The 26,865-nt window shown below is 46.8% G+C and overlaps 2 protein-coding genes across 2 annotated transcripts in view; one reads left to right on the forward strand and one right to left on the reverse strand.

The window, feature by feature from the left end:
* The window catches only part of LOC311115812 (putative pre-mRNA-splicing factor ATP-dependent RNA helicase DHX32), a 30,215-nt gene extending 8,476 nt beyond the window's left edge, over positions 1 to 21,739 (forward strand). The window contains exons 3-13 of the mRNA XM_084190941.1: positions 4,623 to 4,752; positions 5,105 to 5,190; positions 6,203 to 6,362; positions 9,891 to 10,154; positions 10,306 to 10,399; positions 11,608 to 11,757; positions 13,759 to 13,950; positions 15,334 to 15,474; positions 18,124 to 18,314; positions 18,552 to 18,742; positions 20,899 to 21,739. Of these exons, the coding sequence (XP_084047067.1) occupies positions 4,623 to 4,752; positions 5,105 to 5,190; positions 6,203 to 6,362; positions 9,891 to 10,154; positions 10,306 to 10,399; positions 11,608 to 11,757; positions 13,759 to 13,950; positions 15,334 to 15,474; positions 18,124 to 18,314; positions 18,552 to 18,742; positions 20,899 to 21,094 (1,795 nt within the window). The 3' untranslated portion in view covers positions 21,095 to 21,739. The remainder of the gene's footprint in view (positions 1 to 4,622; positions 4,753 to 5,104; positions 5,191 to 6,202; positions 6,363 to 9,890; positions 10,155 to 10,305; positions 10,400 to 11,607; positions 11,758 to 13,758; positions 13,951 to 15,333; positions 15,475 to 18,123; positions 18,315 to 18,551; positions 18,743 to 20,898) is intronic.
* Positions 21,557 to 26,776, reverse strand: bccip (BRCA2 and CDKN1A interacting protein; the record flags this gene model as incomplete). Its single annotated transcript, XM_084190937.1, has 6 exons — positions 21,557 to 22,173; positions 23,413 to 23,581; positions 25,144 to 25,331; positions 25,806 to 25,898; positions 26,100 to 26,255; positions 26,636 to 26,776. 6 exons carry the CDS (start codon positions 26,774 to 26,776, stop codon positions 22,003 to 22,005), a joined length of 918 nt encoding a protein of 305 aa, XP_084047063.1. The 3' UTR covers positions 21,557 to 22,002.
* Between the last annotated feature and the right edge of the window lie 89 nt (positions 26,777 to 26,865).

Here is a 26,865-nt window from a genome sequence, read left to right on the forward strand (position 1 = left end):
AGGGCTACACCATCCCCCTGGAGACACGCTGCTCCATCACAGGGCTACACCATCCCCCTGGAGACATGCTGCTCCATCACAGGGCTACACCATCCCCCTGGAGACACGCTGCTCCATCACAGGGCTACACCATCCCCCTGGAGACACGCTGCTCCATCACAGGGCTACACCATCCCCCTGGAGACACGCTGCTCCATCACAGGGCTACACCATCCCCCTGGATACATGCTGCTCCATCACAGGGCTACACCATCCCCCTGGAGACACGCTGCTCCATCACAGGGCTACACCATCCCCCTGGAGACATGCTGCTCCATCACAGGGCTACACCATCCCCCTGGAGACACGCTGCTCCATCACAGGGCTACACCATCCCCCTGGAGACACGCTGCTCCATCACAGGGCTACACCATCCCCCTGGAGACACGCTGCTCCATCACAGGGCTACACCATCCCCCTGGAGACACGCTGCTCCATCACAGGGCTACACCATCCCCCTGGAGACATGCTGCTCCATCACAGGGCTACACCATCCCCCTGGAGACATGCTGCTCCATCACAGGGCTACACCATCCCCCTGGAGACATGCTGCTCCATCACAGGGCTACACCATCCCCCTGGAGACATGCTGCTCCATCACAGGGCTACACCATCCCCCTGGAGACATGCTGCTCCATCACAGGGCTACACCATCCCCCTGGAGACATGCTGCTCCATCACAGGGCTACACCATCCCCCTGGAGACACGCTGCTCCATCACAGGGCTACACCATCCCCCTGGAGACACGCTGCTCCATCACAGGGCTACACCATCCCCCTGGAGACACGCTGCTCCATCACAGGGCTACACCATCCCCCTGGAGACACGCTGCTCCATCACAGGGCTACACCATCCCCCTGGAGACACGCTGCTCCATCACAGGGCTACACCATCCCCCTGGAGACACGCTGCTCCATCACAGGGCTACACCATCCCCCTGGAGACACGCTGCTCCATCACAGGGCTACACCATCCCCCTGGAGACATGCTGCTCCATCACAGGGCTACACCATCCCCCTGGAGACATGCTGCTCCATCACAGGGCTACACCATCCCCCTGGAGACATGCTGCTCCATCACAGGGCTACACCATCCCCCTGGAGACATGCTGCTCCATCACAGGGCTACACCATCCCCCTGGAGACACGCTGCTCCATCACAGGGCTACACCATCCCCCTGGAGACACGCTGCTCCATCACAGGGCTACACCATCCCCCTGGAGACACGCTGCTCCATCACAGGGCTACACCATCCCCCTGGAGACACGCTGCTCCATCACAGGGCCACACCATCCCCCTGGAGACACGCTGCTCCATCACAGGGCCACACCATCCCCCTGGAGACACGCTGCTCCATCACAGGGCTACACCATCCCCCTGGAGACACGCTGCTCCATCACAGGGCTACACCATCCCCCTGGAGACACGCTGCTCCATCACAGGGCTACACCATCCCCCTGGAGACACGCTGCTCCATCACAGGGCTACACCATCCCCCTGGAGACACGCTGCTCCATCACAGGGCTACACCATCCCCCTGGAGACACGCTGCTCCATCACAGGGCTACACCATCCCCCTGGAGACACGCTGCTCCATCACAGGGCTACACCATCCCCCTGGAGACATGCTGCTCCATCACAGGGCTACACCATCCCCCTGGAGACATGCTGCTCCATCACAGGGCTACACCATCCCCCTGGAGACATGCTGCTCCATCACAGGGCTACACCATCCCCCTGGAGACATGCTGCTCCATCACAGGGCTACACCATCCCCCTGGAGACATGCTGCTCCATCACAGGGCTACACCATCCCCCTGGAGACATGCTGCTCCATTGACACTGTGCTCATGTCTGCTTCTCACCAAGGCTTTACTGTTTATTTTCATTTTTATTTATTTCACCTTTATTTAACCAGGTAAGAAGCCAGTTGAGAACAAGTTCTCATTTCCAACTGCGACCTGGCCAATATAAAGCAAAGCAGTGCGATTTAAAAACAACAACACATAGTTACATATGGGGTAAAACAAAACATAAAGTCAAAAAATACAACAGAAAATATATATACAGTGTGTGCAAAATGTAGTAAGTTATGGAGGTAAGGCAATAAATAGGCCATAGTGCAAAATAGTTACGATTTCGTATGAACACCGGAATGATAGATGTGCTGTCCACCCAGTCATTAGCTGCTGGTCTGGCACACGTGTTTATCACGTTTCAGATGGTTTGCACACACGCAAAGTTTACATGCCAACGCAAACTCGATCACACACGTATGTAATTCCCACTACCCTCTTCCCCCGTCTCTCTCACCCTCACGACAGACAGGGACATCATCTATTGCTGTGTCATTATGTGTCTGCTAGCACACAGATGCTAAATGTTTCACTGTAGTAACACGTTGTGACATGTTGCAGGGAGGTAATAATGTACCAAGGGGTCACATTCAGACAGTGGGGTGGGCTCCTGACAAAACAGCTTTCCATTTTCATATTGTCCTTGGTGTTGTTGTGGTAGGCTAATCAATTATTTAAATAATCGTGATGTTTCTACTCTGTTATTGTCTCCTGAGTGGCGCAGTGGTCTAAGGCACTGCATCACAGTGCTAGCTGTGCCACTAGAGATCCTGGTTCGAATCCAGGCTCTGTCGCAGCCGGCCGCGACCGGGAGACTCATGGGCGGCGCACAATTGGCCCAGGGTAGGGGAGGGGAATGGCCGGCAGGGATGTAGCTCAGTTGGTAGAGCATGGCGTTTGCAACGCCAGGGTTGTGGGTTCGATTCCCACGGGGGACCAGTATGAAAAAAAAAAAAATAGAATATGTATTCACTAACTGTAAGTCGCTCTGGATAAGAGCGTCTGCTAAATGACTAAAATGTAAATGTTATTATCTGATTTAAATGACAGGCTACAGTAATTATCTCCCTGCCAAACGGCAGCTGTGGAAAGATCAATTCTACAGGATGTTGACATTGGCACCGTTAGTTAAGTCGGATCAGAGAGTTGGGACAGTGAGGTTTCTGCATTAGGATGCATTTACACACTACGACATTGTATGGCAGCCATGTTAACATTCCATTAGTTAACTCTGATGATCTCTGTACGTCCTGCTCCAGGGACTGCACGGATGCTGCTGAGGGAGATGATGTCTCAATAACCACACTAGCATACTACTACTAGCATCCATAGACAATACATCTCTACATACTAAGTAGCATGCAAGTATGAACACTACATGACCAAAAGAATGTGGACACCTGCTCGTCGAACATCTCATTCCCCAAAATCATGGGCATTAATATGGAGTTGGTCCCCCCCCCCCCTTTGCTGCTATAACAGCCTCCACTCTTCTGGGAAGGCCTTCCACTAGATGTTGGAACATTGCTGCGGGGACTTGCTTCTATTCAGCCACAAGAGCATTAGTGAGGTTGGGCACTGATGTTGGGCGATTAGGCCTGGCTCGCAGTCAGCGTTCCAATTCATCCAAAAGGTGTTCGATGGGGTTGAGGTCAGGGCTCTCTGCAGGCCAGTCAAGTTCTTCCACACTGATCTCGACAAACTATTTATGTATTGACCTTGCTTTGTGCATGGGGGCATTGTCATGCTGAAAAAGGAAATGTCCTTCCCCAAACTTTTTCCCCAAAATTGGAAGCACAGAATCGTCTAGAATGTAATTGTATGCTGTAGCGTTAAGATTTCCGTTCACTGGAAGTAAAGGGCCTAGCCCTAACCATGAAAAACAGCCACATACCATTATTCCTCCTCCACCAAACTTTACAGTTGGCACTATGCATTGGGGCAGGTAGCGTTCTCCTGGCATCCACCAAACCCAGATTCGTCCGTCGGACTGCCAGAAGCGTGATTCATCACTCCGGAGAACGCGTTTCCACTGCTCCAGAGTCCAATGGCGGTGAGCTTTACACCACTCCAGCCAACGCTTGGCATTGCGCATGGTGATCTTAGGCTTGTGTGCGGCTGCTCGGCCATGGAAACCCATTTCATAAAGCTCCCGACAAACAGTTATTGTGCTGACGTTGCTTCCAGAGGCAGTTTGGAACTCGGTAGTGAGTATTGCAACTGAGGACAGACGATGTTTACGCGATACGCACTCCAGCACTCAGCGGTTCCGTTCTGTGAGCTTGTGTGGCCTACCACTTCACGGCTGAGCTGTTGTTGCTCCTAGACGTTTCCACTTCACAATAACAGCACTTACAGTTGACTGGGGCAGCTCTAGCAGGGCAGGAATTTGACGAACTGACTTGTTGGAAAGGTGGCATCCTATGACGGTGCCACGTTGAAAGTCACTGAGCTCTTCAGTAAGGCCATTCCACTGACAATGTTTGTCAGATTGCATGGCTGTGTGCTCGATTTTATACACCTGTCGGCAACGGGTGTGGCTGAAATCGCCAAATCCACTAATTTGAAGGGGCGTCCACATACTTTTGTGTATATATAGTGTATATCGGCACTCACTTCTGGTCTCCACGCTCCATACTGGCATTGAGTGCATAGTGTGTATTGAACAACAATGAAAGATGTTACCGCCTGCATCATTAGTTAACTCAGTTCTGGTCCCACTCCAGGTTCTGTACGGATGCCCTGCTGCTGCGGGAGATGATGTCTGACCCCATGTTGGAGCACTACGGGGCCATCGTCATCGACCAGGCTCACGAGAGGACCGTCAGCACAGACATACTGCTGGGACTGCTCCGGGTATGGTGGCAATGACGTGGCGCTTTCTCTCTTAAGTGGTATTCAGCATAATAGTATCTGTTGGATTATATACATGTCTATTTTAGGGGTATTCCAGAAAGCAGGATTAAGGAGTGAGCAAGATCATTTTTAGTCAGATCTCAAGTGAACACAGAGCTTCAGAGAGAGAGAGCTGAAGGTATAGCCGGATCAGAAACCACAGAAGAAAAAAATACCACCTCTGAATTGATGTTAATTTACACTGATTTATGTTGATGTTTTTCTTTTTTCTTTTTTGAAGTTCTGTGTACACAAGTTAAATTCCTAGTAACATTAGTTTGTTGCATGTCAATCAAGTTTTGTGATTGTGCAGGGCATCCTGGTCCACAGACCAGACCTGAGGGCGGTGATCCTGACGGTGTCCTCCATGACAGACAGGCTCCTGGCCCACTATGGTTAGTGGAACGGCGGCCATCTTTAATGGGAAAAGATGCACTTAGTAACAACCCAGGGGAATAGCACATGGTCCCCTGTTGTTGTATTATCAGATGATTAGAAGAATGGAGGTTGTGGCATCTTATATTATTTATTGAACTTTACTGAAAGCACTGTGGGGATAGCTACATACATGATATTATTTATTGAACTTTACTGAAGGCATTGTGGGGTTAGCTACATACATGATATTATTTATTGAACTTTACTGACGGCACTGTGGGGATAGCTACATACATTATATTATTTATTGAACTTTACTGAAGGCATTGTGGGGATAGCTACATACATGATATTATTTATTGAACTTTACTGACGGCACTGTGGGGTTAGCTACATACATGATATTATTTATTGAACTTTACTGAAAGCACTGTGGGGATAGCTACATACATGATATTATTTATTGAACTTTACTGACGGCACTGTGGGGATAGCTACATACATGATATTATTTATTGAACTTTACTGAAGGCATTGTGGGGATAGCTACATACATGATATTATTTATTGAACTTTACTGAAGGCATTGTGGGGTTAGCTACATACATGATATTATTTATTGAACTTTACTGACGGCACTGTGGGGATAGCTACATACATGATATTATTTATTGAACTTTACTGAAGGCATTGTGGGGATAGCTACATACATGATATTATTTATTGAACTTTACTGACGGCATTGTGGGGTTAGCTACATACATGATATTATTTATTGAACTTTACTGAAAGCACTGTGGGGATAGCTACATACATGATATTATTTATTGAACTTTACTGAAATCACTGTGGGGATAGCTACATACATGATATTATTTATTGAACTTTACTTAAGGCACTGTGGGGATACTTTGTCGATCACTAGCTCCCTAGAGCATGAGTAAAACATGGAATGGAGTTGTGAGTATTTCAGTTATCAATATAATGATAACATGGAATGGACTAACAGTGATGTCCTCTACATTACAGGTAGTAACGTCCCGGTGGTCAGGCTGGAAGCCCTCTGTCCAGCTGAGGTCATCTACAGGACATGCAGTAGTAAGGACTATTTCTACTCTGCTCTAAGAATGGTGCTGGAGATCCACCGCACCGAGGAGGAAGGAGATGTAGCGTTGTTCTTGGCCTCAGCTCAGGTGAGACAATTTACACAGTTCAACAGTGATCTCGTGGGCAGATTTGTCCGTAACTTGATTACTTGCTTGTTTTTGGTGGTGCTATGCACTGAATGATGGCATGCCATAGCTCTCTGTCCTTAAGTAGGCGCTCTGTCCTTGCAGAATCTCTCTCAGAATGTTCTATTTTTTATCGTGTGTGGTGCATACTTGTCTCGATTGAATTTAGATGGCAAAGCAACATTCCAGATCCTGTCCCCGTCTCGTGTTTTATTTTGACTGCTTAGCTTTTATTTGCTTTAGTGTGTTTGACTGATGGCTCGTGGTCTGTTGGAATGACAAAGCGTTTTGAAAGGCCTGTTGTCCCTGACCATATACATGACAATGAGCTTAAAGCCTGTCAATAGGGATGTCAACTCAGCCTTTTCTATTGATGGGTCTGCTTGCAAAATGTGTTAACTATTTATTACATGATAAGCCCTCTCTTCCCTTCTCGTTGAACCCTCCAGGCTGGGGTATAATGGTCATGTAGCAAGCCCTCTCTTCCCGTCACGTTCTCCAGGCTGGGGTATAATGGTCATGTAGCAAGCCCTCTCTTCCCGTCACGTTCTCCAGGCTGGGGTATAATGGTCATGTAGCAAGCCCTCTCTTCCCTTCACGTTCTCCAGGCTGGGGTATAATGGTCATGTAGCAAGCCCTCTCTTCCCTTCACGTTCTCCAGGCTGGGGTATAATGGTCATGTAGCAAGCCCTCTCTTCCCTTCACGTTCTCCAGGCTGGGGTATAATGGTCATGTAGCAAGCCCTCTCTTCCCTTCACGTTCTCCAGGCTGGGGTATAATGGTCATGTAGCAAGCCCTCTCTTCCCTTCACGTTCTCCAGGCTGGGGTATAATGGTCATGTAGCAAGCCCTCTCTTCCCTTCACGTTCTCCAGGCTGGGGTATAATGGTCATGTAGCAAGCCCTCTCTTCCCGTCACGTTCTCCAGGCTGGGGTATAATGGTCATGTAGCAAGCCCTCTCTTCCCTTCACGTTCTCCAGGCTGGGGTATAATGGTCATGTAGCAAGCCCTCTCTTCCCTTCACGTTCTCCAGGCTGGGGTGTAATGGTCCTGTAGCAAGCCCTCTCTTCCCTTCACGTTCTCCAGGCTGGGGTATAATGGTCCTGTAGCAAGCCCTCTCTTCCCTTCACGTTCTCCAGGCTGGGGTATAATGGTCATGTAGCAAGCCCTCTCTTCCCGTCACGTTGAACCCTCCAGGCTGGGGTATAATGGTCATGTAGCAAGCCCTCTCTTCCCTTCACGTTGAACCATCCAGGCTGGGGTATAATGGTCCTGTAGCAAGCCCTCTCTTCCCTTCACGTTCTCCAGGCTGGGGTATAATGGTCATGTAGCAAGCCCTCTCTTCCCTTCACGTTCTCCAGGCTGGGGTATAATGGTCATGTAGCAAGCCCTCTTCCCTTCACGTTGAACCCTCCAGGCTGGGGTGTAATGGTCATGTAGCAAGCCCTCTCTTCCCTTCACGTTCTCCAGGCTGGGGTATAATGGTCATGTAGCAAGCCCTCTCTTCCCTTCACGTTCTCCAGGCTGGGGTATAATGGTCATGTAGCAAGCCCTCTTCCCTTCACGTTGAACCCTCCAGGCTGGGGTGTAATGGTCATGTAGCAAGCCCTCTCTTCCCTTCACGTTCTCCAGGCTGGGGTATAATGGTCATGTAGCAAGCCCTCTTCCCTTCACGTTGAACCCTCCAGGCTGGGGTGTAATGGTCCTGTAGCAAGCCCTCTCTTCCCTTCACGTTCTCCAGGCTGGGGTGTAATGGTCCTGTAGCAAGCCCTCTCTTCCCTTCACGTTCTCCAGGCTGGGGTGTAATGGTCATGTAGCAAGCCCTCTTCCCTTCACGTTGAACCCTCCAGGCTGGGGTGTAATGGTCATGTAGCAAGCCCTCTCTTCCCTTCACGTTCTCCAGGCTGGGGTGTAATGGTCATGTAGCAAGCCCTCTCTTCCCTTCACGTTCTCCAGGCTGGGGTGTAATGGTCATGTAGCAAGCCCTCTCTTCCCTTCACGTTCTCCAGGCTGGGGTATAATGGTCCTGTAGCAAGCCCTCTCTTCCAAGCCCTCTCTTCCCTTCACGTTCTCCAGGCTGGGGTATAATGGTCATGTAGCAAGCCCTCTCTTCCCTTCACGTTCTCCAGGCTGGGGTATAATGGTCATGTAGCAAGCCCTCTCTTCCCTTCACGTTGAACCCTCCAGGCTGGGGTATAATGGTCATGTAGCAAGCCCTCTCTTCCCTTCACGTTGAACCATCCAGGCTGGGGTGTAATGGTCATGTAGCAAGCCCTCTCTTCCCTTCACGTTCTCCAGGCTGGGGTATAATGGTCATGTAGCAAGCCCTCTCTTCCCTTCACGTTCTCCAGGCTGGGGTATAATGGTCATGTAGCAAGCCCTCTCTTCCCTTCACGTTCTCCAGGCTGGGGTATAATGGTCATGTAGCAAGCCCTCTCTTCCAAGCCCTCTCTTCCCTTCACGTTCTCCAGGCTGGGGTGTAATGGTCATGAAGCAAGCCCTCTCTTCCCTTCACGTTGAACCCTCCAGGCTGGGGTGTAATGGTCATGTAGCAAGCCCTCTCTTCCCTTCACGTTGAACCCTCCAGGCTGGGGTATAATGGTCCTGTAGCAAGCCCTCTCTTCCCTTCACGTTCTCCAGGCTGGGGTGTAATGGTCATGTAGCAAGCCCTCTCTTCCCTTCACGTTCTCCAGGCTGGGGTATAATGGTCCTGTAGCAAGCCCTCTCTTCCCTTCACGTTCTCCAGGCTGGGGTATAATGGTCCTGTAGCAAGCCCTCTCTTCCCTTCACGTTCTCCAGGCTGGGGTATAATGGTCATGTAGCAAGCCCTCTCTTCCCTTCACGTTGAACCCTCCAGGCTGGGGTATAATGGTCATGTAGCAAGCCCTCTCTTCCCTTCACGTTCTCCAGGCTGGGGTATAATGGTCCTGTAGCAAGCCCTCTCTTCCCTTCACGTTCTCCAGGCTGGGGTATAATGGTCCTGTAGCAAGCCCTCTCTTCCCTTCACGTTCTCCAGGCTGGGGTATAATGGTCATGTAGCAAGCCCTCTCTTCCCTTCACGTTCTCCAGGCTGGGGTATAATGGTCCTGTAGCAAGCCCTCTCTTCCCTTCACGTTCTCCAGGCTGGGGTGTAATGGTCATGTAGCAAGCCCTCTCTTCCCTTCACGTTCTCCAGGCTGGGGTATAATGGTCCTGTAGCAAGCCCTCTCTTCCCTTCACGTTGAACCCTCCAGGCTGGGGTATAATGGTCATGTAGCAAGCCCTCTCTTCCAAGCCCTCTCTTCCAAGCCCTCTCTTCCCTTCACGTTGAACCCTCCAGGATGGGGTATACCACTAATATCCAAAGAGCCTCACGGTATACATTTTAGGCATGTGATCCCTGCAGGATTTGAACCCATGACCTTGGCGTTGCTAGGCTACCGAGTGGCCACACAGGACTAGTCGTACGGTGCTGGCAACACTTCTCACACTGTGTTTCCCCCTCCCACAGGAGATCGTCTGTGCCCGTGCTATCCTCCAGAGAGAAGGTACCAGACTGGGGGCAGACCTGGGGGAGCTGGTGCCCGTGGTCTTGTGCCCTGGGCAGGGTGGGCAGGGCCAGGCACCCCCTCTCCTGGGAGAGGGGGTGGGGGGTAGGGGAACAGTTAGGACCAGGGGCCGGAGGGTATACCTCTCCACCCGTCAGGGAGAGGACATGTTCTGGAATGTGGACCCCGTTAACTTTGTCATCGACGCAGGAGTGGAGAAAATATGTGTGAGTTTAATCCCCAGTACAGGAAATATAACACAAGCGTTGCATGTTAGTTTAGAAATGTAAGGCCATAGATATCCTATTAAATAGTTATAATTTGTCATTCTATGGCTATGACTAACCTGTCTTTTTAAAAATGTATTATTTAAACCAGGTGTATAATCCCAGGATAAGGGCCAACTCTGAAGTACTACGATCCATCAGCAGATCCCAGGCAGACATCAGGAAGCAGCTGACTGGACCAACAGGTACTGACATCAGGAAGCAGCTGACTGGACCAACAGGTACTGACATCAGGAAGCAGCTGACTGGACCAACAGGTACTGACATCAGGAAGCAGCTGACTGGGCCAACAGGTACTGACATCAGGAAGCAGCTGACTGGACCAACAGGTACTGACATCAGGAAGCAGCTGACTGGACCAACAGGTACTGACATCAGGAAGCAGCTGACTGGACCAACAGGTACTGACATCAGGAAGCAGCTGACTGGACCCAACAGGTACTGACATCAGGAAGCAGCTGACTGGACCAACAGGTACTGACATCAGGAAGCAGCTGACTGGGACCAACAGGTACTGACATCAGGAAGCAGCTGACTGGACCAACAGGTACTGACATCAGGAAGCAGCTGACTGGACCAACAGGTACTGACATCAGGAAGCAGCTGACTGGACCAATAGGTACTGACATCAGGAAGCAGCTGACTGGACCAATAGGTACTGACATCAGGAAGCAGCTGACTGGACCCAATAGGTACTGACATCAGGAAGCAGCTGACTGGACCAATAGGTACTGACTACCTCTCATCTCTCCTTGATGTGATTCAGTTGACTTGCATCACTTGTTGGTTAGAACAGGGCTTCCCAAACTTTTTTGAGTGACTAAAAAATTACAACAATATCTAACATGACAAGAGGAATGATGATGCACTACTCAATTTCGAAATTGCACCTTGTGCATTCTACTATTACATAATATAATAATATGCCATTTAGCAGACGCTTTTATCCAAAGCGACTTACAGTCATGCGTGCATACATTTTTACGTATGGGTGGTCCCGGGGATCGAACCCACTACCCTGGCGTTACAAGCGCCATGCTCTACCAATTGAGCTACAGAGGACCACATCTTTCAACAGTAAGTTTAAAACATATATACTGTATATATATATTATTATTATAATTTTTTTTTTTTGGGGGGGGGGGGCCCCTGCCGACCCCTCGCGCCCCACAGTTTGGGAACCACTGGGTTAGATAGCCTATATATTGGTTTTCAATAATGTGCTTCTGCCTCTACATTGCTGGCTCTTTGGGGTTTCAGGCTGGGTATCTGTAAAGCGCTCTGTGATAACTGCTGATGTAAGAAGGGCTTTATCAAATAAATGTTATTGAAAAAATACATTTGATTGATTTATGTTGGAGGTAGTAACATTGTCTGTCTGTGTTTTGTCCAGGGAAGTGCTTCTGCCTGTACCCTGAGGATCGAGTTCTCCCCGTAGAGACGTCCCCTCAGATCCTGGAGACTAACCTCACCTCCACCATCCTCTTCCTCAAGAGGATGGAGATCGCAGGGCTGGGACACTGTGACTTCATCACCAGACCAGGTCAGCCTTCCAGACAGACATTCTACATGGTACTTTAGTAGAACAGTGGTTCTCAACCTGGGTACTAGGACCCCTTGGGGTACTTGGCTTATCCACAGGGGGTACTTGGGAAGACTCATGAGACCATAGTTACTGGGAAAATGGACATAAGGGGGTACTTCAGGGCAACTCCGGGGAGAGCAGAATGTACTTGGTGGTACCGTATCCGAAAAAGGTTAAGAACCAAACTACCAATCCCACACAATCAATCAATCAAATGTATCTACAAAGCCCTTTTTACATCAGCAGATGTCACCGAGTGCTTATACAGAAACCCAGCCTAAAAACCCTAAACCGCAAGCAATGCAGATGTAGAAGCACGACTAGAAACCCCTTTAGAAACCCTGGTTGTACCCTGAGTCTTGTCTGCAGTGTATTTGGGTCTTCCCAGGTTATCGGACTCTGGTCGGGAGGTGAGTCTGACCACAGAGATCCTATTAAATGAAATGTGTTATAATATGTAATTATATGGATCTGACCCTGTATAACTTGTGCTGTAACCAAGGGTTTACAAAATGCCAGCAACTTTCCCCAAAATTCCCAGGTTTTTCCAGAAAATCAGGAGGGAATCAGCAGGGAATCCGGAATCCTCCAACCAGGATTTTCTGGAAGACCTGGGGGGCATTTTGGGGAAGGTTAACCAGAATGTTGCAACCCTAGCTATAACTGTAGAGGGGTACAGGGTACAGGAGGGTTTTTGGGGGCCTGGGTAGAGTGTGGCCAGATGGGGGGGGCTGTATGCCGTATGCCGTGCTCTGTTCTGTTTAGACCCAGTCAGGCATGCTTTAATAGAGGTGACAGCGGGCTGCCAGGGACCATTGTCTGAGAGCCCCGACCCACCCGGCTGTCCCTGCATGGGAAGAGCTGAGGACAAGTCGCCATCTGCATCCCAAATGGCACCCCTATTCCCTATATAGTGCACTACTCTGGTCTAAAGTAGTGCACTACAAAGGGAATAAGGTGCCATTTGGGACCCACACGACGGTGGTAAAGAGGCGACGGTGTAAAGAGGCCAGCTCGTTAATCGTTACACCATTAACGTGTCTCGTTAGGCCATTTGACCGCACCTCCACAATGAGGAGGAAGTAGAATACTGTCCACAGTTCTACTGGAACACACTGGGCTACATTCCTGGATGAACCATCGGAGCCAGGCTCTTTTCAGCAATACGGTTTCGTACTGCTTATGTATTCTATGTCTTTTGACGTGTGGCATTTTTATTTTGTAGCTACATTAACATGGAGTGACGGGTTACAATAAGGCCCACTATCTCTTGAGGAGCTGAGCATGAGAAAATACTATATGATCATAATCCAAACCATCAACTGACAAGTCATTTTGTTAAACAGGTGTTTTGCTCAGTATTTTCTCAGTCGAATATCTCTATTCTCTCTTTTTTATTATCTATGATGTAAAGGATGATCTACTTCCCATCCAGATCTTCTCTCTGTATTATCTATGATGTAAAGGATGATCTACTTCCCATCCAGATCTTCTCTCTGTATTATCTATGATGTAAAGGATGATCTACTTCCCATCCAGATCTTCTCTCTTTTTATTATCTATGATGTAAAGGATGATCTACTTCCCATCCAGATCTTCTCTCTTTATTATCTATGATGTAAAGGATGATCTACTTCCCATCCAGATCTTCTCTCTTTTTATTATCTATGATGTAAAGGATGATCTACTTCCCATCCAGATCTTCTCTCTTTATTATCTATGATGTAAAGGATGATCTACTTCCCATCCAGATCTTCTCTCTTTATTATCTATGATGTAAAGGATGATCTACTTCCCATCCAGATCTTCTCTCTTTATTATCTATGATGTAAAGGATGATCTACTTCCCATCCAGATCTTCTCTCTTTATTATCTATGATGTAAAGGATGATCTACTTCCCATCCAGATCTTCTCTCTGTATTATCTATGATGTAAAGGATGATCTACTTCCCATCCAGATCCTGAGGGTCTGATGCAGGCACTAGAGGAACTGGATTACCTTGCGGCATTGGACGACGATGGGAACCTATCAGAGATCGGGATCATTATCTCTGAGTTGCCATTGGACGCTCAGATGGCCAAGGCTCTGCTGGCGTCCTGTGAGTTTGATTGTGTGAGCGAGGTGGTGACCATCGCAGCTATGCTGTCAGGTATGTAGCTTACACTCGTACAACCTTTTGGCCCATTTATTCATTCAGGGTGGATCGCACCAACGTTGATTAACTCTTAACATGGGTTTAATCAAGGTTTTTTCTAGTAATGTTGTTGCACCGAACTTTAAACCTAGTTTTAAACTAAGCATAGTTCAATCAAATCCTTCTTCTACACTACGTTTTTTCATTTTGAATTCAAACCAAGATCAAATGTAATGTTGTTGCTTCATTGTTTTAAAAACTAATTAAAATTTAGATTTGGGATTAAATATAAACTGCCACTGGAGGAGGTTTAAATTAATCAAATATCGGTGTATGTGCTTATTTTCGGTGTGATTAACAATTTTATCTCCTGTGGCTTATCATGTTTGTAAAACTCAACTAGCCAGCTAAATCATTTGACAGAAAAGTGCAATTAATTTCATTTTTAGCCTGAAGTGAAAAGTCACTTTGCTGGCTAGCTAGCAATAACCAGTGCTCTGATTTGTTTCCATAGAATTACAACATATTGCTATGGTGAATCCATTAAGACACGTGTCACTGATCATAGTTTAGTGATTTAACCTTAGATGAACTAACCCAGTCTTAAAATGAAGTGGTGCAACACATCTCTGATGAATTATAAACCTAGATTTAGAAAGTCTAGATTAGGTCTAATCTAAGATTGATTTAAACCATGTTGGTGCAACACACCCCCAGTGTCTTGTAATGGAGGTAACCCTCACGCTTATGTTCATACTGGTCCCACGGGGGGCCAGTATGAATTATTCTTTTTTTTTTTTATGTATGCACTCACTAACTGTAAGTTGCTCTGGATAAGAGCGTCTGCTAAATGACTAAAAATGTAAAATGAATGGAACCAGGGGGTCTGTAGTGACGCCTCAAGCACTGCGATGCAGTGCCTTAGACCACTGCGCCACTCGGGAGTATGATCTGCCATATGGACATAGTCTAGTCTCTGAGCATTTGCAGTTGTAGCCTAGACGGCTGCTATTTCTCCCACCCAGACAATGAGCCAGAAGGTACTATACGGGGAGAGTAGCTTGGTCAAACAACGCTAACCCTGTTGATATGTCTGTTTTAGCACCAATGCTAACCTCCCTATTGATTCTCTTGTCTGTCTGCGTTAGTGCCAATGCTAACGTTTATTGATTCTCTGTCTGCGTTAGTGCCAATGCTAACCTCGCCATTGATTCCCTATCTGCGTTAGCGCCAGTGCTATCCTCCCTATTGATTCTCTGTCTGCGTTAGCGTCAATGCTAACCACCCTATTGATTCTGTCTGTCTGCGTTAGCGCCAATGCTAACCACCCTATTGATTCTGTCTGTCTGCGTTAGCGCCAATGCTAACCACCCTATTGATTCTGTCTGTCTGCGTTAGCGCCAAGCTGCTTCCTGGAGCCACCTGTTGGCAGGGCCCAAGAGGCACAACAGTGTCACAGAAAGTTCCAGCACCCTGAGGGAGACCACTTCACCCTCATCAACATCTACAACGCCTTCAAGTACAGCCAGAGAGAGACATGTAAGTCAGTCACATCACTTCAAATACAGTCAGAGAGAGACATGTAAGTGAGTTACTTCAAATACAGCCAGAGAGGGAGAGAGACAGTCAGTCACATCCACTGAGCTCAAAAAAGCGTCACATTGTGAATACTTGCCTTCGGAAAGTATTCAGACCCCTTGACTTTTTCCAAATTTTGTTAGGTTACAGCCTTATTCTAAAATTGATTAAATTGTTTTTTTTTCCCTCCTCAATCTACACATAATACCCCATAATGACAAAGCAAAAACAGGTTTTTAGAAATGTTTGATAATTTATTACAAATAAAAAACTTAAATATCACATTTACATACAGTGCATTCGGAAGGTTTTCAGACCCCTTGACTTTTTCCACATTTTATTACGTTAAAGCCTTATTCTAAAATGGATCAAATCAAATAAATTCCTCATCAATCTACACACAATACCCCATAATGACAAAGCGAAAACAAGCTTTCAGAATATTTTGTATTAAAAATTAAAAACAGAAATACCTTATTTACATAAGTATTCAGACCCTTTGCTATGAGACTTGAAATTGAGCTCGGTTGCATCCTGTTTCCATTGATCATTCTTGAGATGTTTCTACAACTTGATTGGAGTCCACCTGTGGTAAATTCAATTGATTGGACACGATTTGGAAAGGCACACACCTGTCTATATAAGGTCCCACAGATGACAGTGCATGTCAGAGCAAAAACCAAGCCATGAGGTCGAAGGAATTGTCCGTAGAGCTCCGAGACAGGATTGTGTCGAGGCACAGATCTGGGGAAGGGTACCAAAAAATGTCTGCAGCATTGAAGGTCCCCAAAAACACAGTGGCCTCCATCATTCTTAAATGGAAGAAGTTTGGAACCACCAAGACTCTTCCTAGAGCTGGCCGCCCGGGCAAACTGAGCAATCGAGGGAGAAGGGCCTTGGTCAGGGAGGTGACCAAGAACCCGATGGTCACTCTGAGAGAGCTCTAGAGTTCCTCTGTGGAGATGGGAGAACCTTCCAGAAGGACAACTATCTCTGCAGCACTCTACCAATCAGGCCTTGATGGTAGAGTGGCCAGACGGAAGCCGCTCCTCAGTAGAAAGGCACATAACTCTACCCACATGCACATATTACCTCAACTACCTCAACTAGCCGGTGCCCCCGCACATTGACTCTGCAACGGTACCCCCCTGTATATATAGCCTCCCTACTGTCACTTTATTTTACTTCTGCTCTTTTTTTTTCTCAACACTTTTTTTTGTTGTTGTTTTATTCTTACTTTTTTTGTTTAAAATAAATGCACTGTTGGTTAAGGGCTGTAAGTAAGCATTTCACTGTAATGTCTGCACCTGTTGTATTCGGCGCATGTGACCAATAAAATTTGATTTGATTTGATTTGAAAGCCCGCTTGGAGTTTGCCAAAAGGCACCTAAAGGACTCTCAGACCATGAGAAACAAGATTCTCTGGTCTGATGAAACCAAGATTGAACTCTTTGGCCTGAATGCAAAGTGTCACGTCTGGAGGAAACCTGGCACCATCCGTACGGTGAAGCATGGTGGTGGCAGCATCATGCTGTGGGAATGTTTTTCAACTGCAGGGACTGCGAGACTAGTCAGGATCAAGGGAAAAATGAACGGAGCAAAGTATAGAGAGATCCTTGATGAAAACCTGCTCTAGAGCGCTCAGGACCTCTGACTGGGGCAAAGGTTCACCTTCCAACAGGACAACGACCCTAAGCACACAGCTAAGACTACTCTGCTGTAGCCGGCCGCAACCGGGAGACCAATGGGTCGGCGCACAATTGGCCCAGCGTCGTCCAGGGTAGGGGAGGGAATGGCCGGCAGGGAGGTAGCTCAGTTGGTAGAGCATGGCGTTTGCAACGCCAGGGTTGTGGGTTCGTTTCCCACGGGGGGCCAGTATGAAAATAAAAAAGAATAATGTATGCACTAACTGTAAGTCGCTCTGGATAAGAGCGTCTGCTAAATGACGTAAATGTAATGTAAATGTAAGACAACACAGGAGTGGCTTCGGGACAAATCCTGTAGTGGCCCAGCCAGAGCCTGGACTTGAACCCGATCGAACATCTCTGGAGAGACCTGAAAATAGCTGTGCAGCGACGCTCCCCATCCAACCTGACAGAGCTTGAGAGGATCTGCAGAGAAGAATGGGAGAAACTCCCCAAATACAGGTGTGCCAAGCTTGTAGCGTCATACCGAAGAAGACTCGAGGCTGTAATCGCTGCTAAATGTGTTTCAACAAAGTACTGAGTAAATGGTCTGAATTCTTATGTAAATGTAATATTTCCGTTTTTTATTTTTTATAAATTAGCTAAAAATTCTACAAACCTGTTTTTGCTTTGTCATTATGGGGTATTGTGTGTAGATTGATGAGGGGGAAAAAACAATTTAATCAATTTTAGAAGAAGGCTGTAAAGTAAGAAAATGTGGAAAAGTCAAGGTGTCTGAATTCTTTCCGAATGCACTGTATGCATATATATGTATGTATAAACGGAATTGTATTCTATTTGATTCAATTGTATTCTATTTGATTCAATTGTATTCTTTTTGATTCAATTGTATTCTATTTGATTCAATTCTCTTCTCCTCACTTGTATCTGAATCTTTCTTCCTGTTGTGATATGATTCCCTCAGACTTCAGTGTAGAGAAGTGGTGTCAGGACTGCCACCTAAACCACAGTGCCCTTCAGACGGCAGACTCCATCAGGTCAGAGCTGACTGACATCCTGAAGAGAATAGAGCTGCCAATCTCTGAGACGTCCTTCGGGACCAAGACCAACACACTCAACGTCAAGAGAGCTCTGCTGGCAGGGTTCTTCATGCAGGTCGGTGGACAATGCAGACCGTGGCGCTAGTGTAAAGGACGTCCCACTGCTTGCTTAGCGTGTACCGTTTCCTCCTGATTCGACTCATACCGGGGTTCGAACCTAGATACCCATCTGCTACATTAGCAACACCAAGGTTCAACTCCCGAAAGGATCACATACACATTAAACATCTGAATGAACTCACTGTCCTGTACGGAAGTCACTTATATGAACTTCCTTTATCCCTGTTTTTAGATTGCCCGTGATGTGGATGGTTCAGGAAACTACTTCATGTTGACACACAGGCACATGGCTCAGGTCCACCCCGCCTCCAGCTATGGGTCCAAGGCACAGCAATTGGGTTTGCCAGAGTGGGTGCTGTTCCACGAGTATACTCTCTCAGAAAACAACTGGATCCGGACAGTCTCTGAAATCTCCCCTGCAGTGTAAGTCAATGGCCCAAACCCTACTAAGGCTCTTTCTCAATGCATATTTCCTTATTCCTCATATCCATTACTTATGTCCTCCTTTCTAACCTTCTCATCCAATGACCCGAGGTCCCTCCCCTCTAACCTTCTCATCCAATGACCCCCGAGGTCCCTCCCCTCTAACCTTCTCATCCAATGTCCTGAGGTCCCTCCCCTCTAACCTTCTCATCCAATGACCCCGAGGTCCCTCCCCTCTAACCTTCTCATCCAATGACCCGAGGTCCCTCCCCCTCTAACCTTCTCATCCAATGACCCGAGGTCCCTCCCCCTCTAACCTTCTCATCCAATGTCCTGAGGTCCCTCCCCTCTAACCTTCTCATCCAATGCATTTTGAGAAGGAGGCGAGGAGAGGATACAAGGAATCAGGGAACAGGGAAAGAACCCTAGTCTCCATTCCATCAATGCTGCCTGATTTAGTCTGGTTCACTGGGCTCATAATGAATGTTATGTTCCCAACATAAAAACCAGACACTAACATGTAGCCAACATAAAAACTAGACACAAACATGTTTTTGACTCTAAAGTCAGATTTGTTTTTGATTTGAAATGGGTAATCCTGTATTACGAATAGGCTCCAAAGTAAATTAGAGACTTCACAACAAGACTTTTGGGTGTGGGTGTTTTGACACTACAAATGGCTAAGTAGATTACAGGAGTCAGTCTGCCTGTTGTGGGAATAGTCAAGTCTATAACAGAAGTGCAGTGTATTCTGTAAGGGCCGATTCCGACCCGAGTTAAAAAGGGTAAATGGAGAGGAATTCCCTTTCTATCCACCTTTCACTCTCTCTGTTTTCCCCCTGATAGAAATAACACCGTTCTCCATGCACTGTAATTTACAACTTGATAAGAGCTATTGATAACAGCTAGGTAAATTAGTAATCAGTTTGGATAAGGTGATTGTAAATATAAATCACACATATATATATATATATATATATATATATATATATATATATATATATATATATATATATATATATATATATATATATATATATATATATATATATATATATTTGACCTTATAATCGCTGGAGACATATGAAACCAGTCATATCGCAGCACACTGAAGCGTATCAACTTTCCCACAGTAAACTTTATGAAACGCTGTGCCATTTTGCAGAATTTTAATTGTAAAGGCCTTTTAACTTGCGGGGATGGGTACTGTCGAATGTCTTAATTATAGGCGACCCCGACTTTGTCTGTTTCCTATTTCTATCATGTTAAATATGAACCACTATCAGTATGGACCGTCAGTATGCCTAATAACACATTAACTGCCAGTTTACTGTTAGTTCCCTTCAGTTGGTATAATCTACATTATCATTCCATTGTCTCGTTTACCTTCATTTGCTTCCTGTGTAAACGTTGTCATGGCCGTGTGGTTGTTGCTGAGGATCATTAGTAACAGTTAATATAAAAAGACATGTAGGCTAATTAAACCGTTTGAACCCCGACGCATGGCGCAGTACTTGGCCGTGTCGTCACACAGTTCCATGGTTAGTGCAGGCAGTAGACGAGGGTGTAGCCTACTATTGGACACTATTCTCCCTATTATAACTCTATGTACACTAATCTTCCAACTGCACCATGGGTTGAAGAACTGAATGTGGCTATTTTCAGAATGAATCAAAGACGTCTAAATCAAGTTTTTTTATTTCGTGTGTAAAGGCTCTCCAAACTGTGTTTATTTTTTATTTTTATGATTGATAAATACTTGGTGCTGAAACTGAGATTTAGACGTCTTTCTTTCATTGATCCCAAATATTCTGAATCCGTTCTCTCTACCTATTCTATTGAGTCTGTCGACAAAATGCTAACTAAAAAGGTACATCGTATTTAAAGGGATGGTTTAAAGATAAATGTACTGAAAAACACTATTGAATAAAAAACTCGACGAGAATCTGTTGGCCAGCAAGTGGGAAGTGGGTTTTCAGCTGTTGGAATGACATTTATTCAGTGCGTGCAAGAGAACCACGCCCGCAAACCTCATTACGCACCTTCATATAATGTAAGTCTGAATACCAACTACTGAGAAGTGCATAGGAAAGTCGGAATCGGGCCCTTACAAAAAAAATGTTTTCTATAATATTAGTGTTGTATTCTCTCTGTAGGTTCATTCAGACGGCCCCGCAGTACTTCTTTTACAACCTGCCTTCTAGTGAGAGTAAAGACATACTACAGCACATCCTAGACGGGGACGGATCTGGACATAGTGAAGACAAGAAACGGACCCTGACCATCAACAGTAAAGTGGATAAGGACTGCAGTACACTGGCTCAGTCTTATGACAGATGTGTGCTACAGTGACCTCTGGTGGAGACCTTTTAGCACTGCACTAACCCTTTCTGAAATAAACAATCATAGCGGATTAGATCAGTGGTTTTCAAACCCCTTCTCAGGGACCCCCAGACGTTTTCACAATTTTGTTGTAGCTCTGACCATCTCACCTGATTGACCTAGTGAAGGGCTTGATGATTAGTTGACCCGGTTGAATGAGGTGTGTTAGCTGTGGAATAGTTAAATACATGGAACAGTTGGGGGTCCAGAGAAGAGGTCGGAGAAGCGCTGGTCTAGCTGTGGAATAGTTAAATACATGGAACAGTTGGGGGTCCAGAGAAGAGGTTGGAGAACCCCTGTGTTAGATCAACTGCCAAATGACTGACTTGCTGTACAGTATTCTTCATAATTCCGTCAAGTGGTAACTGCCTTTTGTAATTTGATATATTACATTACAGTAAATAAGTTAGTGCACCAATAAATGAATCCAGATAGTCAAATCAGTTTTAACTTAGTCCATCAGAACATCTGATATTCCTTCACAGAAAAATACACAATTTCGTTTTGGAGTTGTCACTTGCCTGATATTGTGTAGAAATAGTTTGTACTGAGATGTTAATGTTCATACATCACTATGTTTACCTGAATCTGCAAATACAGTGCGTTGTACTGTGACCCATGTCTAAAGTGATTTATTTTAGTCAAAAGTACATTTATCTGAAAACTGCTAGATAAACCTCTGGGCTAAAGGGAACCATTACAACATAATAGCATTGACTTGACATTCTCAGCTAATCAAAAAAAGTATTCCATTGGTCCCCTTCCTTTCGATGTTTATATTGAATTTTACATAGCAAAATAATCCAGAGGTGTTTAAAAATGATCAGTCTTGTGGTTTACCAGAGTTTATTCTGTATGTGTAGTAGTAGTATCGTTGGTCACACGGTGAGGTATTCTTTGAGCTTGTCCATGATGGCTGACATCCTGTCTGCTGGGATGAGCATTACAGTACGCTGTGGCTTCATGGGGACGTCGTCGAAGGACCAGCGCCCGCTCAGAACAGAGTCCGTCTCGTCCTGCACCGAGTAATGGAACTTCATGATGGCTTGCTGTAGTGGGGACATTGGGGGAAATTGAGAAATGGTTAAGGAAATGAAAGGACAATTAAGCCATTTAACTCACCAACTGTAGATTGAGTCATAAAACTAGGATTACTTGAGGAAGTTATGAGTAGTGGCCAGGGTCGGGGGTGGAAATGCCAATTGTCTTCAATTGGGAAACTTTGGAATTTGCTTTACTTTCTGAATTGACTGGAATTGAAATGGAATTGACCCAAACCCTGACATATCCCTTATCCAGGTCTTGTGGTGCTCGCTGTGGAAGATGGCAAACGAGAAGGTTCCAGCTTTTGGAGAAAAAAAAGAGCTTGTCCTCTCCCGTCTGGACTACTGCAACTCGCTGTTAGCTGGGCTCCCCGCTTGTGCCATCAAACCCCTGCAACTTATCTAGAACGCTGTAACCCCCCCCCTGGTTTTCAACCTTCCCAAGTTCTCCCACGTCACCTCACTCCTCCGTACACTCCACTGGCTTCCAGTCGAAGCTCTCATCCACTACAAGACCATGGTGCTTACCAACGGAGCAGCAAGACGAACTGCCCCTCCCTACCTTCAGGCTATGCTCAAACCCTACACCCCAACCCGAGCACGCCGTTCTGCCACCTCTGGTCTCTTGGCCCTATGGGAGGGCAGCTCTCGCTCAGCCCAGTCCAAGCTCTTCTCTGTGTGCAGCGACTCTGCTGTCCTAGCTTTAGGGGGAAGCTACTTCCACCATTGGGGTGCCAGGACAGCAGAGTCCCTGCACATCTTTCCAAAACATCTGAAACCCTACCTCTTCAAAAGAGTACCTTAAATAACCCCCCCCCCCCCCACGGCAGGGTCCTAGTGGTGACTGTTTACATTTACATGTTAGTCATTTAGCAGACGCTCTTATCCAGAGCCACTTACAGTTAAGTGAGTGCATACATTTTTTCATACTGGCCCCCCCCCCGTGGGAAACGAACCCACAACCCTGGCGTTGCAAAGCGCCATGCTCTACCAACTGAGCTACACAGGACTACAGTCTGTTTAACAGTCTGATGGCCTGGAGATAGAAGCTGTTTATCAGTCTCTCTGCGACCCAGCTTTGATGCACCTTTACGGGTCTCCTCCTACTAGATGGTAGCAGGGTGAACAGGCCGTGGGGCTCAGGTCATTGATTTTCTTGGCCTTCCTTTGACACCGGGTGCTTTGGATAAAAGCGTCCGCTAAATGGCATATCATATTATTATACTTAAAGTTAGAAACATGTACCTCATAGAAGAACTCCTCCTCTGCGTTGATGAACATGAGCTCGTCTTTAGGCAGTGCTCCTCTGGCAGGGATGGTCCTGGAGGGATCCTTATACGTCTTGCTGATCATCAGGATGTAATGACACTTCCCACTGGGCTTGTTGCTGCTCTGGGCTTCTGCCATCTCCTCCCTGGAACATTCAATCAATGATGTGCTCATGTTTTTCATAGTAGTGTACTGTGTGAAACGACACACAGCTTTTGGTCTTCTTTCCATAGACAATACACACATGTAATTACTTTTAGCACAAAAAAAAATATGTCAATGATTTTCAGAGTTTGTAATCCCAATGTTTATCTGGTGCAAAGTGACCCATATCTGAGACAAGCAGTTACATAATTACAGGTCCATATTAAAATCACCATGATTAGAAGGGTTCATCTACATGGGCATACCCATAATGCATAGCAGGTGAGTGACAGTGAACACAATGGTACATCCCCTGAGCAACAGTACAGTAATCTGAGAGCTGTAGCTGTTTGGAGGGGCAGGGTGATCTGTGGGGGTTAGGGTTAGACAGAGACTCACTGTAGCTGTTTGGAGGGGCAGGGTGATCTGTGGGGGTTAGGGTTAGACAGAGACTCACTGTAGCTGTTTGGAGGGGCAGGGTGATCTGTGGGGGTTAGGGTTAGACAGAGACTCACTGTAGCTGTTTGGAGGGGCAGGGTGATCTGTGGGGGTTAGGGTTAGACAGAGACTCACTGTAGCTGTTTGGAGGGGCAGGGTGATCTGTGGGGGTTAGGGTTAGACAGAGACTCACTGTAGCTGCTTGTGGAGGGGCAGGGTGATCTGTGGGGGTTAGGGTTAGACAGAGACTCACTGTAGCTGTGTGGAGGGGCAGGGCGATCTGTGGGGGTTAGGGTTAGACAGACTCACTGTAGCTGCTTGTGGAGGGGCAGGGTGATCTGTGGGGGTTAGGGTTAGACAGAGACTCACTGTAGCTGTTTGGAGGGGCAGGGTGATCTGTGGGGGTTAGGGTTAGACAGAGACTCACTGTAGCTGCTTGTGGAGGGGCAGGGTGATCTGTGGGGGTTAGGGTTAGACAGAGACTCACTGTAGCTGTGTGGAGGGGCAGGGCGATCTGTGGGGGTTAGGGTTAGACAGACTCACTGTAGCTGCTTGTGGAGGGGCAGGGTGATCTGTGGGGGTTAGGGTTAGACAGAGACTCACTGTAGCTGCTTGTGGAGGGGCAGGGCGATCTGTGGGGGTTAGGGTTAGACAGAGACTCACTGTAGCTGTGTGGAGGGGCAGGGCGATCTGTGGGGGTTAGGGTTAGACAGACTCACTGTAGCTGCTTGTGGAGGGGCAGGGTGATCTGTGGGGGTTAGGGTTAGACAGAGACTCACTGTAGCTGTGTGGAGGGGCAGGGCGATCTGTGGGGGTTAGGGTTAGACAGAGACTCACTGTAGCTGTTTGGAGGGGCAGGGTGATCTGTGGGGGTTAGGGTTAGACAGAGACTCACTGTAGCTGTGTGGAGGGGCAGGGCGATCTGTGGGGGTTAGGGTTAGACAGACTCACTGTAGCTGTGTGGAGGGGCAGGGTGATCTGTGGGGGTTAGGGTTAGACAGAGACTCACTGTAGCTGTGTGGAGGGGCAGGGCGATCTGTGGGGGTTAGGGTTAGACAGACTCACTGTAGCTGCTTGTGGAGGGGCAGGGTGATCTGTGGGGGTTAGGGTTAGACAGAGACTCACTGTAGCTGTTTGTGGAGGGGCAGGGCGATCTGTGGGGGCACGTTGATGAACCTCTCGCTGAGCAGCAATCCCACAGGCTTACTGGTGTCGTTGAGGACCTTCTCCAGATCGTCTGCCACACTATGGGGACAACTCTTCTCACACTGGCCCAGGATCAGATCCTTCACCTCCTCCACACACTGGACACCCTGTGGACGAATCATAATAATATAATAATAATAATAATAATAATAATAATATGCCATTTAGCAGACGCTTTTATCCAAAGCGACTTACAGTCATGTGCGCATAAATTTTTACGTATGGGTGGTCCCGGGGATCGAACCCACTACCCTGGCGTTACAAGCGCCATGCTCTACCAGCTGAGCTACAGAGGACCACCAATCATAACACAGATATTAACATAGCACCATAGGCCTTATTCACGAGACTGCCATGATTGTTCAAAATGCAGGCTAGTGCAGTAGACAGGAAGAGGAAATAGGCTACTACATTGAAGTCTATGGAAAACAGATCTTTCCTCAAGGTCGACCTTCAAATAACAGATTCAGACAGAGAGAGAAGAGTGAACGACATGTCTTTGGTCTCAACATCTCATTGGTTGAGTAAAAGTCAAGTTTAGTGATTTCATAGATAAAGGTTTAATATCTGCCTGTAGCTACCTTTCTCTCAGTGAGGTTGAGCATGCTGATGAAACCAAACACCTCATCAGCCGGATCCCCCTCATCATCACTGTCCTCTGGCACCTCTGCTTGCTGATAACAAAACATGCAAAGACATACATTACGCTACTGAATTCATATAAATTGTTCTCCATTGGATGTGTGGTTGGAAGAGAGCTTGTGTGTAATCATATTTCAGGTGTTTAATATTAATGCGTTGAATTGTATGATGCATGCATATTTAGTGATGGTCTGGTCTGGTGTGAATGGCGCAACACGTCTCGTTTTTCTTACCCTGATGACGCTTCCAATATGATTCTGCTGGATGAGGAGATCGGTCAACTCGGATGTATTTACATTGGCCTTCAGAAACAGCTGTTGCAGGAGTTTCTTGACACCATTGTAGTCATTGTGAGTAATGGTATGTGCCTCAAAGTCCACAATGACCTCCTGGAAACAAACAAAGGTTTTTAATACAAGTCCAGACTCCCGAGACAATGTTTTGGACAGGAGGGCGACTCAGAGCGAGTGCGCTAACGGTGGCTGCCAGGTTCAGTATCGATACAGGTATCGATTGTTTGTCTAAACTACTCTTATGCTTTTAAGTGTGTGTACATGTCCATGCATTTCACTGTTTCGCTAGTTAAAACTCTGAAGTTATCGACTGGCTATGTTTAGCATGTCCCCAACATAGTTAACATTGTTAGCTAACTTGAAATGAACAACAGTTGTTTGCTAAAAATCTATCTAGCTAACCCCTCTAACGTTAGCCAGTGCTAGCTAGCCTGCAAGGCCAGGAATGTAGCCAGTTCGCTAGAGACATATCGTACTTCATTGATCTCCTCTTCTGATCCGCTGTCCTTCTCTCCTGAATCACAATCGTCTTCCAATCCCTCATCCGAGCTGTTATCCTCACTATCAGCTGGATTTTCTCCCATTCCAACTGCTCGTCTTTTCGCTGAAGAAGCCATGCTGCCAAAACAGAGACCACGTTTACGGGAAAGAACGGGGGCGGGGCAAGGGATTAAGTAGAGTTGGAGTACCGCGAAACTGAGACGCT

Source organism: Coregonus lavaretus (genome assembly GCF_964263955.1).
Source record: "Coregonus lavaretus genome assembly, contig: HAP1_SCAFFOLD_818, whole genome shotgun sequence".
In the NCBI taxonomy this organism is placed as follows: domain Eukaryota; kingdom Metazoa; phylum Chordata; class Actinopteri; order Salmoniformes; family Salmonidae; genus Coregonus; species Coregonus lavaretus.